This window comes from Corythoichthys intestinalis, chromosome 17 (genome assembly GCF_030265065.1).
Source record: "Corythoichthys intestinalis isolate RoL2023-P3 chromosome 17, ASM3026506v1, whole genome shotgun sequence".
Lineage (NCBI taxonomy): Eukaryota > Metazoa > Chordata > Actinopteri > Syngnathiformes > Syngnathidae > Corythoichthys > Corythoichthys intestinalis.
The window spans coordinates 14,472,915-14,491,438 of record NC_080411.1 but is presented as its reverse complement, the minus strand read 5'-3'; the positions used below and the strand labels follow the sequence as shown (position 1 = coordinate 14,491,438).

The 18,524-nt window shown below is 37.2% G+C and overlaps 1 protein-coding gene across 3 annotated transcripts in view; it reads right to left on the bottom strand.

Annotated features, from left to right (window-relative positions):
• Positions 1-2,600: 2,600 nt before the first annotated feature.
• Positions 2,601-18,524, bottom strand: part of LOC130905239 (phosphatidylinositol 3-kinase regulatory subunit alpha) — a 59,260-nt gene continuing 43,336 nt past the window's right edge. For all 3 annotated transcript variants that reach the window (XM_057818418.1, XM_057818419.1, XM_057818420.1), the window contains 8 exons: positions 16,697-16,898; positions 16,454-16,634; positions 13,492-13,617; positions 13,267-13,409; positions 11,484-11,660; positions 11,208-11,282; positions 10,969-11,139; positions 2,601-8,443 (listed from right to left, as the gene is read on the bottom strand). In XM_057818418.1, coding sequence (XP_057674401.1) covers positions 8,254-8,443; positions 10,969-11,139; positions 11,208-11,282; positions 11,484-11,660; positions 13,267-13,409; positions 13,492-13,617; positions 16,454-16,634; positions 16,697-16,898 — 1,265 coding nt within the window. In that variant the 3' untranslated portion in view covers positions 2,601-8,253. The remainder of the gene's footprint in view (positions 8,444-10,968; positions 11,140-11,207; positions 11,283-11,483; positions 11,661-13,266; positions 13,410-13,491; positions 13,618-16,453; positions 16,635-16,696; positions 16,899-18,524) is intronic.

Below are 18,524 nucleotides of genomic sequence, written 5' to 3'. Positions count from 1 at the left end.
TTTGGGGTGTGACTGACCGAGATTGTGGACAGGTGTCTTTTATATCGATAATGAGTTAAAACAGGTGCCATTAAAGGGGATGTAGCGCCCTGGGAAAATTTTGATATTCCATCATTTATCCATAAACGCATGCCTTTTGTATTCATATCATGCCACTTCGTGTAATTACACACAAGAAAATGATTGTCAAGCTAAAACGACCGGCGCCCGAGATCTGGCAGATTGTGTGCGTGACGTCACGTCAAGTGAAGAGAGTGCCACCGGCCACTAGGGGGGCAGCGCCTGTCTGCATCAATATAATTCCTTCTAGTGTGGGGAGAATTAGGGGTGTTTTGAGCTGTTTATGCTGATGCATTGTGTTCGTCCTGCACATATTCCAGGTTCCCTCATGAAGAAACACCGCTCGTTGTCAATAAAAGAGAATTCAGAGTTGGCAGTGAGGGCTGTTTCTTCAACAAGAAAAAGGCTCAGTGCTTTAATACTGAATGGCGGCGATGATGGCAGACAATTACGTTTCTAGTTTCAGCGACGAATCCGACGTAGAAGGACGTAACGAATGTTCATCTAATGGTGACGAGGAGAGTTGCAAAGCTTTAATCGGTGTTATAGGTGACCAATTTGAGCCCAAACGAACGCCAATGCAGCGTAATGAAACGGTCATTGAGGGGAGCAATGACACTGATGAAACATCGGCAGCAGATCGTGTGGGAAACACCAATGATTTGTTTAGCATTTCTTTTTGTGAAGCTGATACACCGTGACTGCAAAATAAAGGAATGCATAGAATAATTATAATTTATTGCGCTATCATAGCTTTTCGCTCTGCCAACAGACACAAATATGAACGGGATCAGAGGATTTGTTCTATATATTTTACGAACGATCATTTATACATGTGTCGAGTCCTGTATCCAAAGGCGTGACATTTTTTTTTATTAATTATAAAAGAGTACTCACTCTGGCCATTTCAAGCTTGGCTGCTCCCTTCTTTGCGTAGCTTTAGCCTCCTTTAGCAGTCATCGTCTCTCTCTTGATATCTCGGGACATTTAGGTGGCTGTGCATCTATGGTCGGCACCGCATCTCCTTTGAGCAGCAATCTTTTAGCAAAACCCGATTTCTCTTGTCCATAGTTCGAGAAGCTTTCAGTTGGAAAATGCGCACCACAGAAAAGCGTGCCGGAGGCTGTGTCTAGAAAATTAGCCCTCTTTGCACGGACGAACTTTACCCATTTTCTGTGTAGTCCAGCTTTTTTTTTCGCGTTCAGGAACTCATGGATACTATATTCCGATAAACAACTATTTGTACACCACATAGCACAGCAGTTTTGAACCATTGTTGTGATGTTTTGGTCAAACAAACCCCAACGCTACTCTCTCGTCGTTAAAAAACAATGGCACCTAGCTCCGCCTCGACTTTCAATCACTTGTCGTGACGTCGCCGCCCCATTCGGCTGTTTCCGGAACACTTTCGGTAGTGTTCGTCATTTTCGATCTATTTTCGATAATTGCTCATTAATGTGATTGATTTTTTTGTTAACTTTATCAATATTTGTTATCTTGGCGCATAACGGTTCTATTGATGTCTCACACCCCCTTTGCCGAAACATCCCCTTTAATACAGGTAACGAGTGGAGCCTCGTTAGACTTCGTGAGACGAAGTTAGACCTATTTGACAGCCAGAAATTTTGCTTGTTTGTAGGTGACCAAATACTTATTTTCCACCATGATTTGCAAATAGATTCTTTAAAAATCAAACAATGTGATTTTTTTTCCCACATTCTGTCTGTCATGGTTGAGGTTTACCCATGTTGACAATTACAGCCCTCTCTAATCTTTTCAAGTAGGAGAACTTGCACTATTGTTGGTTGACTAAATACTTATTTGCCCCACTGTATATCTGTGTGTGTGTACAGTAGGTGTGTATGTATGTGTATATATTCATATCTAGGTACGTGCGTATGTCTATATGTGTATATGAATGTGTGTGTATACAGTATGTGGGTGTATATATATATATATATATATATATATATATATATATATATATATATATATATATATATATATATATATATATATACACCTTTCTTAATTATTTTACTTTAGTTGCGCTCATACATTTTAATGCATATATATACCTTTCTTAATTTTATTTTAGTTGCGCTCATACGTTTTAATGCATAATCAGTAATAAAAAAAATTATGATGCTTGCCTAAAAGAGATGTGAATTAATTTAATTTCAAAAGTATTATTTTAATTTAAAAAATATGGAAGTGTTCAGAAATTCATCTTCCAGGTTATGGGTTCAATTCCCTGCCATGGAGACCTTGTCAAAGTATCCTTGAGATGAACGCCACATTGCTTCTGATGTTGCGCCATCAGTAGGTAAAATGAAAGGACAAAGTATTAAGGACAAAATATTAAAATATTTCTTTTTCAAATTTTATGTTTCGAAAAAAATCTGATTTCCGTAGTCCTTGATGAAAGCAGAGGATGATGAAAGCAATTCTTTAGAATTCATCAGAATGAGATAGTAATACAACAATAAACACCATTTTTTAAATACGAGCAGATTAGTGAATTCATCAGGACAGCAAGCTTTTAAAAACAAAGGCTTTTATTTATTTTTTTCAGTGGAAGCCAGAACAGATTTTTGAAAGCAACACTGTTAAACCAATTAACCGAAAGCGAGCGGGAAATTTCCCGTCGTCGTACAAAGTCAAAAAAACAAAACAACGACAACAACAACAAAAAAACGGTGCTTGATACTGAGGAAACGATATTTCAAAAATCATCATACATCAGCAGCTCGATGAAAAAGTCAAAACAAAAAAGTCACATGGCACACTTAGGAGCCTAAATTCGTTTTGTGAAATTTGCGTGTCCCGTGTCGTGAAGATCAACGGATTGGATGTCCATCGCCGTCAATGTTAACTCATTCACTGCCAGTCGCAGATTTTTTTGCATTCATATTACAGAGGGTTCTCAAACCTTCGGCTCAAGGGCCAATTGTAGTCCACGGGACAACATTTTGCGGTCCCCGTTTGACATGCATTTGATGGGCTGTACAATGTTTTTTAATTTTTTTATTTAATCATTTCAAATAAATTAATCAAAAGATCAATTTTGGGGGAAAAACTTCCTAAAGAAAATTTTTAAAAATTAAAAAAAAAAATCAAATTTTAAAATAAAATTTTTCAATGGGCAATTAAAAAATATAATTTCAAATAAATTAATCAAAAGATCAATTTGGGGGGAAAAACTTCAAAAAGAAAATTATTATTATTTTTTTTAACTCAAATTTTAAAATAACATTTTGCAATGGGCAATTAAAAAATATAATCTTAGTGAAAATGTATTGAAGGATCCATTTCAGAAAAAAAATCTTGTATAAATTGCAATTAGAAAAAATAAAATTAATTTTTGATTAATTTTGCTTAATTATAATAATAATATTAATTAAAAAATAATAATAATTCAGATAATAAAATATACATACATCATAAAATTAAAGTATATTCTTTAATTTATGAAATAAAATTTTTTTAAAAATTAATTTTAAAAAAACAACCAATTTTAATAAATTGGGGGGGGGGGGAGAAGATAAATTCAAATAAGTGTGGCCCGCCTTTAATTATCTGATCAAACATAGCTTAGTTAGACTTTAACTGGCATGGGCAAGAAAGCAATCAAGCGAGTTCAATATCAATTTCCCTTCTTAAAAAAATTTTTTTTTTAAATAACTACCACAGCACATACTCCGCAATCTGGGGCTGGCAGTGAACAAGTTAAGCTAACGCTAACTTTCGAACAGATGTCCCCGAAGGGGTTAATAATATCGGCGTGAAATCGGGCGGATGGATGAAATGAACGAAAGCACCTGGTGTACACATTTCATTTTCTGATACAGAAAAATATTTCAGTGAATCATGGATGTTAATCTTAAAACAGTCTCTCACGTTGGGGGAACGTATATATATTTCTATGCGTATATATTTCTATGAAAATAAATCTATACTGCGGTGTTGGCGAAGCAGCCTGGACCATTCTGAAGGTTCCGCCTGAGAACGGGGTGGGGGGAGCGGTTTGAAGCAACGCAGGAATAATAAAATATCTTTTACCGTCGTTACAGTCTTTCATAGTAAAGTCTGACTATTATTATTATTTTTAAAAAAACAACAACAACAACAACAACAAAATCATACGTTGACGGTAGGTCGGCGGCATTTGTAGGTAAAAATACCCTTGTGGATATTTACACAAGCTTATATCGCGGTTTGCAACAGAGTGAGAACAAACAAATTGCAGGGTTTCCCACAGTGCTTTAGAAGCCCGGCGGGCTGTCAGAGTTTTTCCTTCGCCTGGTTTTTGTATAAAAGCTAGATTTTGGAACAGTATTTGGTCAAATGTTTGAAAGCACAATGGCGACATCTAAAGGTTGATATGTGAACAAATCTGTCTGCTATTTTTGTAAGACTCTACATTTAAAGGTGCTCTGAAATACTACGGTGAGTGACTTAATCTACAAACTGATGATGACATCACACCCAGAATGAGTTGTAGATTTCTGCTAGCGTGCTATTCTCTTGATGCTATGTGAGCAACATGTGCGTGCTAGCTAGCTAGCACAGCACCATGTCCTGATGCAAATTTTTTTACTTCCAGCTGTGTTGTTTTCGTCAACAATGTTGATAACGAAAATATTTCGTCGACGAACAATTTTTTCATCATTATGACGGGCTAAAAACGTGGCTTGGGAGACTAAAACGTCACGAGACAAATGCTAGTTTTCATTGAGACGAAAACGTTTCTGTCATAGCTTCACAATGCGTGACGTTTTCATATTGTACGTGGAGTACGTCAGCTTGCATCGTGGCAGTGTTTGGGTCGTGTCACTCATGTGAGATGTGTTGCCTCCTCACTGGAGTTTAGGATGTATCTCAAGCTAGGCTGCGCTCCATATTGCTTGTTTGGAAACACGATAAGATTTGTTTTCTTATCGTGGCAAGAGAGAATATGTTGCTTTAGTCTTTAAGGGTCTGTGCTGAGTGATAATCAGACGCTAAATGTAACTCCTAGCGTTAGCGTGCATCTGCGTTAGCATTAGCTTCAGAATGCAGTGTTGTTTTAGCCTATAAAGGTATTTGCTGAGTGCTAAATGTAACTTGTAGCATTAGCACAGCATTCACGTTCAAGTTAGCATTAGGCTATTGTTAACAACGAGCTTCCTCCTAAACTCTCAGACTTTTTAAAAAAAAAATTTTTTTTACATACAGTTTGTGGCATCCAGGCGGATATAACTTTTCTTAATTTTCTTACTTTTTTATGGAGGGAAACTTTCAGATTTTACAGCGTTAACGTCGACTAAAACTAGACGAAAACACATTTTGAAATGACTAAAATATGACGCAGATCCGTTAAAATGGCTGCCAAAAACAACACGGATTTATTGGTTTAGAGACGTGAACGCATCATGTCCTTCAGCAGCATGCTCAGGTCTGAAGGGGTTAAAAAGTTAAATTCCCTTGTTTTCAGTGTAAGTCAACTAGAAACTGCAATTTCGGGAGAAATTACACCTGGGTCTTTCCTCTGTGGAGATACAGATCTTCGCCCCACTCAGGTCTATCAATAGAATGGACAATAATGCTTGTCAATGGCATTAAAAAAAGTAAAAGCCATTAAAACTGATTGGGAAAATTGGACGTCCATGTTCGTGAATGGCAGCACCCTCCATAAGCGTCAATGCAATCGGGGACATTTGGGGTACACGTCCTATTGATATCTAGTCATTTCCTGTTGATTTGGGGACACTGTTTTTTTGCCATTGAAAATGAATGGGAAAAAATTTGGACATCCATGGACGTCAATGGTATCAACTTACATAGATGTCAACGGAATCGAAGTACATTGTCATCAATAAAATGAAAAAACATGATAAAATGCCATTAGAAATAAATGGGAAATTTGGACGTCCATGGCCGTCAATGGCGGCACTCTTCATAAGCGTAAATGGAAATGGGGAAGTTTGGGGGACACGTCCTATTGATATTTGATCATATTCTGTTGATTTGGGGGGAAAAAAATTCCCATTGAAAATAAACGATAGACGATAGATAAGATATTCTTCAAAACATTATTTGAAAGCGCATTTTTCTTGATTTGAGTGAAAAATGACCAACTTTTAGATGCATGGACTTAATAAGAACAAACAGCAATATTTACTTGAAATAAGTGCAATAATCTGACGTATTAATCTGTTAACTAGTCTTTAACGCTCAAATTTTGATAATGATTTGACTAGATCTAAGAAACACTGTAGGGCTTTGTGTGCCACCAGGCTTTGCAAGTTTTCTGTGGGAAACCCTGAATTGCATAGCATATCAGAAAATTAAACAAAAATCAACTCAAATGGAACTTTTTTTTTTTGTTGGTTTTGTTTTCATTTGTTTTTTTTTTAGTTGGTTTTCTTTTTTGTCCGCTTTGGTGCACTTGGTTCATTGTTCCGCTGCCTCCTGCGAAAAGTCCATAGGACTCGTCCAAAAGGAACCAAAAAAAAAAAAAAAAAGGCTTTAAAAAGTGCCATTATGCTACATTGATCAGCTGATCCACGTCTGCTTATTTGACAGTTCATACCAGTGAGTATACACACACGCACACACACATAACACTCGTTTTGGTCTCGTGGACAATTTTTCCTCACTTTCCTTTCACACGTCTAGGGCTGCCACATTGAATCCAATTAGTAGAGAACTATTATTTGATAATTGGTTCATCATTTTGAGACAATGTGGGGTTGAAAATTGTATAAATGATGTTTTTTTTAGGCTTTTGAAGTAATTTGAGGTCATTGATAGTGGTAGATGTCCAATTTGTTTGAAGTAGGAGGGTTGGCAGGGACGTCTACCTGTGATGAACTCAAAAGTATTTGATATTTTCTTAGGAACTGGGTGTGAATTGGGTTTATTATATGACTATTTCAATTATAAAAAAGCAAAAGGAGAAAAATCCATTTGAATTTTACTTGAAAAATATTAGTAGAGATAAGCTAAAAAAAAGGGGGGAAAAATCTGTAAAAATGCAGATTTTTGCAGTATATTTGCAAATATTTGCTTTTGTTTTATAAAAAAAAAAACAAAAATGGGGGGGGAAAATATTCAGTCTAATTTGTACTTAGATAATTTTTGATATATGTAAAATAAGACAAAAGAAACAATTTCTTCTCTTTTAGTCAAGTTAAAGAAAACAAAATTAATCAGTATTTTAATTTTAATTTAGTTTGTAAGAATGGCAAGAATGAATGAAAAAAAAAAAAAAGTTAAAAAAAAACAACTTATTTTTTACAGTATATTTCCAAATATCTGCAAAAAAGAGATTCTTAATTCCATTCAATTTTAAAATATGAAAATTAAACTTAAAAAAATAAAATGTTGTATTTACTATTCAGGTAGTCCCCAGGTTACGAACGAGTCCCGTTCCTACGCTGGCGATGTAAACTGAATTTCCGCATAAGTCGAACTGAACCCTTTAACGACCCCAAGAAGTCCAAAAGTATTGTATTTTGTTTAATAATAGAGGATGCACTGCCCTCTGGTGGCAGTGTTGGGTCCGGCTGGACTGTCGCCTTGTATGACTGAGCAGCTAACACGTCTGACATGGATAAAAGATAGCTGCGCTCTGATTTGGCCCACATGAGGCTGTAAGTTGTTTCAGCTAATATATGTTTGTGTATGCATTTGTAATTAAGTTTACAGCTACAGTTTGTGGAGTTACATGTGAGCGATTTGCTATAAGAATTGTAACTACGTTAGCATTTGTAGCATTTAAGCTAGCGGACTTTTGTCAGGCAAATTAGTGTAATTTTATCTACAAAATTTACATATTGATCACTCGGGGACTACCTGTATAGGATTTTGCTTTGAAAAACAATGACGGCAAGAAAAAAAAAAACATGAATTTACATACGATCCAATTAGTTAACTCGTCGCAACAATAATCAACGATTACGTCGACTATCCCAATAACTGGCAGCCCTCACGCAGTCACTCACACACATACGCAAACACACACACACACAAAAAAAAAAAAGGTTAGGTTTGCGTCACCGCTCTTTTGAGAGTTTTAGGAAAAAGTGACCTCGGGCAAGGGGTCCGACTGGCCAGCGGGGGGCGCAAACGCTTGAGAGAGGATCAAAAGTACATTCGGTCTTTAGGTGGTTCCCCTCCTTTCTAGCACCTGGGACCCGCCGAGTCGCCTCACCGTCTCTGCTGAGCGTAGACGGGGTACGCGAGCGTCACATTCAGAGAGTCGTTGTGCTGCACCAGGGAGGTGTGCTGGTAGTGGAGGACCAGTTCCTTCAGGGAGCCGTAAAGGTTGTACGGCTCGGCAAAACCGAAGCCCGACGGCGTCTTGTTGATGACGCAGTGCTTCACCTCGCCGTCCACGCTGCATGGGGAGAGATGGACAGTTGAATCATAAAACCAGCCCAAATGAAACTTAAAAGAGTATCGCAAGACTGCAAAAACACACCTATCGTAATTTTCGGACTAAAGGCCGCTACTTTTTTCCTTCATTTTGACTCCTGCGGCTTATAGTCGAGTGCGGCTTATTTGTTGATTTATTTGGGTTCATAGGCAACATATGCCTCCTAGCATGCATTACAGCACTACAGATGTAAATAACAATCAAAATTCATGTTCCGTGCTCATTATTTCCTCTGTTACTGTTCCAGTTGTTTCCTTCATTACTTGTTATGGTATTTGTTAACACTTTATTTGACAGCGACGTCATAAGACATATTTATGACATGACACTATCATGGGCATTACTAAATGCTTATGACAGATGTCATGTAGTGTCATCTGGCAAATTACGTTACTAACGCCAGTTTGGATCTTTTATATCCATTCAAAAGAGAGATAGTTTGCCGGATAACACTAAATGACATCTGTTATAAGCATTTATTAATGTTCATAACAGTGTTATATCATATTTATGATTGTCTAATGACAGTCTTATGGTGCCTCTGTCAAATAAAGTGTTAGCAGATACCATAACTAGCAATTAATGAAACAACTGGAACAGTAACTGAAGAAATAATTAGCACAGAACATAAATTTTGAATATTCCTTACATCTGTAGCGTTACAATGCATGCTTGGAGGCAAATTGGATGACAACAGTGTTTACAGCAGGTGGCAGCAGAGGTTGCCTGTGTTCTCTAAGGGAGCAGTGATGGCCAAATGAAGCTTCTTGAAGCAACAAAGCTTTGCAGTTAATTGACTTAAAGCTTCATGGTGGTTCATTTGGTCTTATGATCCTGCTGCCAAATAAAGCATTACTGGTTAATATCTTTTGGTGTAAATATCCCATAATACAGTGAGTACAGTTGCGGCTTATAGTCCAGTGCGGTGTATCTATGAACAAATGCCGTTTTCGTGTCACATTTGGTGGGTGGCGGCTTATAGTCAGGTGCGCCTTATAGTGTGAAAATTACGGTAATTAAAACAAGTTGAATTCCATTGTTTTCAGTGTAAATCTACTAGAAATAGGTGAAATTATCTGCCAGTGTTTCAAGTAAATTTTACTCGGATTTCTTGAAATAAGAATAATAGCTAGCTGAAAATAGGCTTAACAGGTTTATTTTAAGCAAAACGTTAGTATTTTTTAATGTTTAAAAAACCTCGTTTGTTGTTCCAGAATATATATTGTTCAAAATATTATTTGAAAGCAAATCTTTCTTGATTTAGGTGAAAAATGACCAACTTTTAGATGTATGGGCTTAATAAGAACAAATAGTAATATTTACATAAAGTGGAATAACCTGACGCGTTAATCTGTTAACAAGTCTTTAACACTCAAAACAAAATGGAGAAAATGATTTGACTAGATTTAAAAATAATCTGATGAAGACGTTTGAAATTTGCAGTGTGTTTGCCATGAGTTTAAATAGTCATGTGATAACGTCTGTACGCTGCAAAAATCTTCTTAAAACGAGTTAAATTTTTCAGATTAAATCTATGAGAAATAGGTGAAATTATCTGCCAGCGCTTTAAGTACTTTTACTCAATTAGATTTCATGAAATCTGATCTTATTTTAAGCAATAAATTAGTATATTTAATCTTAAAAAAGCTTTGAAATGTTATAAATTTGCAGTGTAGAATTAGTCAAACAAACTACACTGCAAATTAAAAAAAAAAAAAACCCTTAGATGTATAAATGGTTTTAAGCACTGCAAATGCAATAATCATGATTTTTAAATGAGATACATACATATAAAACAATTATTTTTACATGTCTACATGCACATAGCTTAACATTTTAAAATAAAATGCTGTATTTATTAATTTATTTTTAATTGAAAAAAATCCACGATGGACTGAAGGCGCGAAGTTTGAAGCGCAAAATAGCGAGGGATCATTATTTGTTCTTATTAAGAGCAAACATCTAAAAGTTAGTCATTTTTCACCTAAATCAAGAAAAAATTGCTTTCAAATAATGTTTTGAACAAGATCTATTCTTTAAGTAGAAAATTTCTGACAAACAAGCTTTTTTAAAGATTAAATATACAGTACTAACTTTTTCTTCTCTTTTTTTTCTGTTAAGCTTATTTTCAGCTAGCTAGTTTTCTTATTTTAAGAAATCAGAGTAAAAGTTACTGGTAGATAATGTCTCTTATTTCTAGTAGATTTACACTGAAAACAAGGGAATTTAACTAGTTTTAAAGGTGTGTTTTTGCAGTGTAGTCACTACGGCACCACTAGGAGGCGAAAAAGCATTACAAATAAAGAAAGACAATCAGAACACATGACAGCAAATTTCATGAAGTGCTTCAGTAGACTTTGGAACGAATTAAGGCTACTTTACAAACGCGATTCATTATATGAAAAAAAATCATGATACGAAAGCCATTTCGTAACGTATTAATTTCATATTTTTAGGTACCACTGTATTTGAAAATGGCTACGTACACGACGCTGCAGGCGTAGCATCCGGCCTTGCTGCTCTCCCGCACTAGGAATGTTCCGTCTCGCTTGCCCTGGAGGAGGGCCTCGGCCTGCAACCGGTTGATGTTGCCAAGCTTCCAGGAGCGCTCGTCGTGATGGGGCAGGTCTTCGTCGTCGTCCACCATAGAGTATTGACTGCCGGAATAAACGCGTTAGCACGGTTGGAAAAAGACAGGATTATTCGGCTGGGAGGTGACGCTCACTCTTCGGTGTTGTCGTTCTTGATTCCTAGCCACTCGTTGAGCTTCTTCTGCCGGACGCCCTTTTGGGTCAACCACCTACGAGACCACAGCGGACATGTTGAGCTTACATTATAAATTAATACAAATTGTATCCACATTGATTTCTCGAGTAAAATGCAAGTTATTCAAAAGTGCAAATGTCAGGGGTGTCCAAACTACTGCCCGCAAAAAATTATCAAAATATTATGTAAATAGAAATATTGCACCATTTGAAGAATGAACTCAGTAAGCGCTTACATGAGGTACTGGTCTCTGGTCTTGCGCAGCTGGATGAGATCTGGCTTGATGCTGTTCATCCGCTTGTCGATCTCACGGTAGTCGGCCGCCTGCTTCTTCAGGTCCTCCTCCAGGCGGCTCTTGCTGTCCACGATCTCGCTAATCCTCGACTTGAGCTTCTCGTAATTGCCCATGATCCTGAAAGAAGAGGTCGACCCATTTAGCTCCGCTTGCGCCTCTCAAGGATGAAACTTTCAAAACGTGGTCTCCGACATGATCCTGACTGTATGCTAACAACTGTTGTCACCATTTTCAACTCAATATCAATACGACAAAAAGTCCTTGATATCATTGTCAACACTACAAAAACATAAACAAAAAAATAATAAAATTAAATGTTAACCTTGTTTCTACTTGGTGGTCAATATTTATAAATAATTCTTAGGAAAAAATTCTCATTGCGCCACAATTAACAGAAAATGACCCAAAATGTAAAGGAAGTGAACCAGGAGTGCCCTAAAATCACCAAAAAGTGAATCAAAATCAACAGAAAATGACCCAGAAATGCTCCAAAATCAACAGGAAGTGACGAATGAACAGAGAGTGACCTGTAAATACCCTAAAACCAACAGAAAATAACCCGAGGAAAACAGAAAGTGACCCGGAAATTCCTGAAAACAAAAGGAAGTGTCCGATGAATAGGAATTGACCTGTAAATACCCTAAAATCAAAATGAAATTGTCCAAAACTTTCAGGAATTGACCCAGGGATGCCTCCAAATCACCAGAGAATGACTCAAAATCACCAGAAAATGACCATAAATCAACAGGAAGTGACTCAGAAACGTCCCAAAATCAATAGTAAGATATCAATGGACAGGAATTGACCTGCAAATACTTGAAACTAACAGGAAATGACCCAAAACTTACAGGAAGTGACCCAAGAATGCCCCAAAATCACGAGGAAAGTGACTCAAAATCAACAGAAAATGACCCGAAATCAACAGGAAGTGACCCGGATATGTCCCCAAGTCAATAGAAAGTGATCAATGGACAAGAATCGACCTGTAAATACTTAAAATCAACGGGAAATGACACGAGACAAACAAGGAAGTGACCTGGAAATGCCTGAAAATCAACAGGAGAACCAATGAAAAGAAATTGACCTGTAAATAACCCAAAACCCACAGAAAGTGGCTCAAAATCAACAGAAAATGCCCCAAAATGAATAGGAAGTGATCAATGTACAGGAGTTGACCTACAAATACCCTAAAAATCAACAGGAAATCACCCGTAACGAACAAGGAAATGACCCAGAAAATCCTGAAAATCTAAAGAAGTAACCAATAAATAGGAATTGACCAGTAAATACCCTAAATTCAACAGCAAATGATCCTAAATCAACAGTTACCCAGGAAATGCCCCAAAATCAACATTAGATGACCCGTAAATACCTGAAAATTAACCAGAAAGTTACTCAAACTTAACAGATTGCCTGCCAATTGAATTCATTTAAACTGGGAGGACTAGCTTGTGCATGCTCATCTTTCAGTACCGTTGAAGGCGCTAGACGTCCAAATCATTTTTGTTCAATGGCAGCTAACGAGTTAAAAGAAAACGCATAAATACCCTCCATTGCTATCGAATGCCAAATCAATTTTACCCCATGACAACAAATTTCAGGCGACCTCTGATGATGCAAAAAAAAAAAAAATAACTGAAATACTTTTGCAATCAAATATCATATCCAGATACATTTCAGCATCTATACTATAGCAACCCTACTGCTAACAATTTTGGTTTACCTCTGGATCTCCTTATCGTTGCCTTCCCTCCTGAACTTCTCGATGTACTCCTTGCTGTACCGCTCTTGCGTTTGACACTGCTCCTCGAAGATTTTGATGGTTTCGTTGAACGCCTCGATGGCGGTCCTCTTCATTTGGATTTCCTGAAACGCGTGGAGACGCAAGTGTTTAGTGAACAGACGTCAAATTGGTTTTGGTACACCTGGTTCACTGCTCGCCGCTTACCTGAGAAGTTCTGGTGTACTCCTCATACAGACGGTCGTACTCCTTGTTTTTCTCCTGGTACTGTTGGTGGTACTCGCAGAGTTTCCTGCCCACGGCTTCGATGTTGTCCTCTTTCACCACTTGATCCTGAGAGCAGAACAGAGCATTGTTAACTGTCAATGACGTGGCTTTTTTTTCACCTTTCTGCTGAGACTTTAAACGAGTTTATCACAAGTAGACGTCTAATCAGTTTGAACTGGGGGGGGTGGCCTCCGACGACAAACGGATTGGATATCAATGGCAGCCTATGAGTTAATGTTTGGGGCATTTCATGTTGATTTTCAGGCACTTCCTGATAATTTTGGCCCATTTCTGGGTCACTTGCAGGTTTTACGGATCTTTTCATGTTCATTTTTTGTCACTGAACAGGCATTAACCCGGAAATGTCCCAAAATGAAAAGGAAGTGACTCAAAATCAACATGAAGTAACGTGTAAATGCCCCCAAAACTGAGAAGACTGACTGTTAATGCTCAGTGGAATAAAATGTCAAAAGTGCCACAAACTGCAAAAAAAAAAAAAAAAAAAAAAACCTCTGAAAAAAGAAACACGTAAAATCTAAAAAGTTTTTTTAAAAACATGAAAACCTGCGCTAAAAGGCAAGAAAGCATTCTGTGAAAACAACAACAATGATGTTGTTGATGCTGATGGACTGAAACACGAAAAAGCCAAACTGGGGGAAAAAAACAAAAACAACAACCCCTGAAAAATACCTCAGTGAATTCAGAAAATAATCACGAAAAATTGTGAAAAATTGAAAAACCATGGGTCACTTATTTTTAGTCATTGTTATTTTCATCAACGATGAATTGGAATTGTTGCCGAACCATTTTTTCATGATGATAAGCTAAAAACATGTCTTGAGAGACTAAAACATAAGACGAATGCCAGTTTTCGTCTGACGACACGACAACGAGATGAAAATGCGACATAGGATCTTTCATGTTCACGATGCGTGAAATTTTCACGAAAATGTGACTTTAGCTAGGTTTATACCGCAGGTCTTTATGCACAAATTCAGTTTTTTTGGTGTGTTTTTCCGACTCGAGTGAGGCACTAACTTGACAGTCTGAATGGGACAAGTCACATAGAAGACCATTTCAAATCTGATCTTGGTTATTTTCGTCTGTGGTTAAAATCCGATTTGGGCCACATTTTTCAAAATGCGGCGGCGGTCTCTCAAGTCTTCCAAACCACAATTCATTCACCAATTATGTGAGCAAAGAGCAAGAGAGGCAGGGAGGACGGCGCCAGCGACTGAGCTGTGCATTAGCTTTAGCACCTAGCTTGAATTGCGCTTTTAGGGAGGAGGCGGGCTAGACCATAAAAAGTAAAAAAAAAAAAAAAAAAAAAAAAAAAAAAAAATGCGTCATGTACAGTGCATGCATGTGTTATTTACTGTATATCCCATGTAAACTTTGGATACAAGACTAAACAGTGATTATTTCTGTCTGTTATTTGTGTCTTCTTTTTGGAAATCAAAATATGACACCCTATAAGGACGTTGCGTCCCTATAGGTCAGTTTGCTCAGCACGTGTCAGACTGAGAGAGTTAGTGAGCATGTGTAACACTCGGATAAAACTCAATGGAAAAAGGCAGTCTGAACGGGCACGTTAAAAAAACAAATATGAAGAAAAATCAGAGCCACTCAAAACCAAAGTTTAGGATGTGCTTCAAGCTAGGCTGTGCTCCGGGCTTGCTTGTTTTGAAACACATGGTAAGATTTGTTTTCTTATCTAGGCATCAGAAAATATGCAATGTTGCTTTAGCTTTTGAGGGTCTGTCAAGAGTGATCATTACACACTAATTTTTACCCGCCACATTAGCATAGCATTCACATTAGCACAAGCATAAACTTTAGTGTGGCGAGCGTCCTCTTAAACTTTTTTTTTTTTTTTTTTCATACAGTTCGTTGTTTCCAGGTGGGTATAATTTATTGAAAACAATGTACTCTTTTCCTGCTAAGTGTGTATTAGCATCATAAAATTGGCCTTGTCCTTATAGACGCTACAATATGTGCTTGTCTGTCAATGTTAATTGATTTATTTTAGGGCTGTCAAAATTATCGCATTAACGGGCGGTAATTAATTTTTCTAATTAATCACGTTAAAATATTTGACGAATTCACGCACATGCCCCGCTCAGATTAAAATGACAGCACAGTGAAATGTCATGTTGTTAATTGTGTTTTTCGGAGTTTTGTCGCCCTCTGCTGGCGCTTGGGTGCGACTGATTTTATAGGCTTCAGCACCCATGAGCATTGTGTACGTAATTATTGACATCAACAATGATGGGCGACTAGTTTATTCTTTGATTGAAAATTTTACAAATTTTATTAAAACGAAAAATTAAGAGGGGTTTTAATATAAAATTTCTATAACTTGTACTAACATTTATCTTTTAAGAACTACAAGTCTTTCTATCCATGGATCGCTTTAACAGAATGTTAATAATGTTAATGCCATCTTGTTAATTTATTGTTATAATAAACAGATACAGTACTTATGTACTGTATGTTGAATGTATATATCCATCTTGTGTCTTATCCTTCGATTCCAACAATAATTTACAGAAAAATATGGCATATTTTATAGATGGTTTGAATTGCGATTAACTGCGATTAATTACGATTAATTATTTTTAAACTGTAATTAACTCGATTAAAAATGTTAATCATTTGACACCCCTAGTTTATTTATGTGTCTTTGGACTAGAACGTTTGCATTGTACAGCCAAAAATGTATTCATTGAGTAAAACTAAATGAAATTTTCTACCTTTTCGTCGACGAAAACTAGACAAAGACATTTAGAAATGACTAAAATATGACTAGACTGATAAGTGTTTTCGTCTAAAAGACTAAGATGAAAATTAAAATGGCTGCCAAAAACAATACTGGTTACCATAGACAGGTGAGTCAACGTACCTGCTGGTGCTTGGAGACCGGGTAGAGCAGCTTGACATCCAACTTCGGGTTGTACTGCGCCAACGACTCGTTGCGGTAGTGGTTGATGAGCTCCACCACGGAGCTGAAAGTGAGCGGGTCTGAGAAGCCGTACTTGCCGTCGCGGTGGAATATCTTGATGAGCTTATTGTTGCCGCCTTTCCTGTTTACGACAAATTCCGAGTTAAATCGCATCGAACCGCGGCGAAAGGAGTCGGGGATTACCTCAGTGTTAGCGTATAGTCGCCGTGCATCTTGGTGGAGGCGTCGCGCACCAGAAAAGTACCGTCCGCCGTGTCCCGCAACTTCTCGTTGACCTCCTCGCGGGAGATGTCTCCCCAGTACCATTCGGCGTCCTGCAGCGCCATGCTGTTGTTCTGAACGTTGTTAGTGACGGGGGCGGGTTTGGGCGGCTTCGGAGGTAGAGCTGAAAGAAAAATTTTGTTTTGTGTCATTTTTGGCTGTGAATGCTAATTTTTCAGTGGCATGTTGAGGCTAGATGTCCAATCCATTTTGACGTTTGTTCTTTCGCCCCTTCCAGTCAAAATTGATTGGATGTAGTAGTTAATTTTTTTTATCAACTTATTTGCTGCCATTGAAGGCGACAGACTTTCAATGCATCTGAACTGTGACGACAAAATGGAATGGACGTCTATCACCGTCAATGCTGCTTAGAGAGAAGTGTCCTTCTGTTTGTATTTCCTACTGTTGACGTTAATTAAACTGTGAGAAATGTAAACTCTGCTGGAAACTACAGAACCAGAAAAACGTGAGCAAGAAACTGCTTAGAGAGAAAGACGGGTGCAGCATAACCTCATATGTTGCTCAAACAACACAACATACACACAACATAATCGTAATTTACTATATACATAAAAAATATATATGTATATTTTTGGATGCCGCAAGCGACCCACACTAGCGTACCGATCGACTGGTTGATTGTAATCGACGTAATGAGCACCCCTGATTCAGCATATCAATTAATTAGGTTGATATTCTTGAGAAATGTAGCTCTGACACCCGTTCACCCAATCTGTTTCGTCTTATTAATTTCCCATCCCGAGCAAAAAGTGTACATGCTGGTAATGCTGTTATATCGTCCCTACCAATGTTGAGACCAAGCCTACGCCCTTGAATCTGATGCGCCTTATATATGGATCAATGTTGGTTAATCATGGCATGACATTCCCTGTAGCACAGCCTCATCTAGTGGATGCATAATTCAACTCCAACGTCTACAACTACTACTACTGCGCCTTATAACGTAGTGTACCCTATATCTGAAAACTGTTGTAAAATAGGTCATACATTGAAGGTGCGCCTAGTACACCAATGCACCTTATAGTGAAGAAAATACGGTAATCTTTATTACCGTATTGGCCCGAATATAAGACGGTGTTTTTTGCATTGAAATAAGACTGAAAAAGTGGGGGGCGTCTCATATTCGCGGTCTAGACATTATACCCATTCACGACGCTAGATGGCGCCAGATATCATTGAAGCGTTGTTCTTTCATGACAGATCTCAGGTACTCTCAAGTTTAACCAGTTTGTATTATTTTATTGCAATGTTTATCCTTATTCAGATTTGTTTCAAGACTACAGTTACAGTTAGATTTCACTTTGATGGTTAATGCAGTAACTGCAATTTTGTTGTTTTATCACAATAGATTGGTTTATTTACATTTCAAAAACCAGAAGCCATTCATTTACAAATGTGATTGCATTTTCGTTTACATAATTAAATGTTCAGCTATTAAGATTTGAATGAGGCAAAATAACATGCTTTTTCTCTCAAATATATTGTTATAATCATGTTTCAGATGTACTGTAATTATTTTCTGTATAAAAATTAATTTGGTGCTCAAAAAGTCTTTTTTCAAACTTGAGTCTTGAAAAAGGGGGTTGTCTGATAATCAGGGCCGTCTTATATTTGGGCCAATATGGTAAATAAAAATTGAAAAAAATATTGTAAAATATTCTTTTTTAATGTGATTTCTTTTTTAAATCAAAAAAAGGAAAAAACCTGAAAATATTTAGATTTCTGTAGT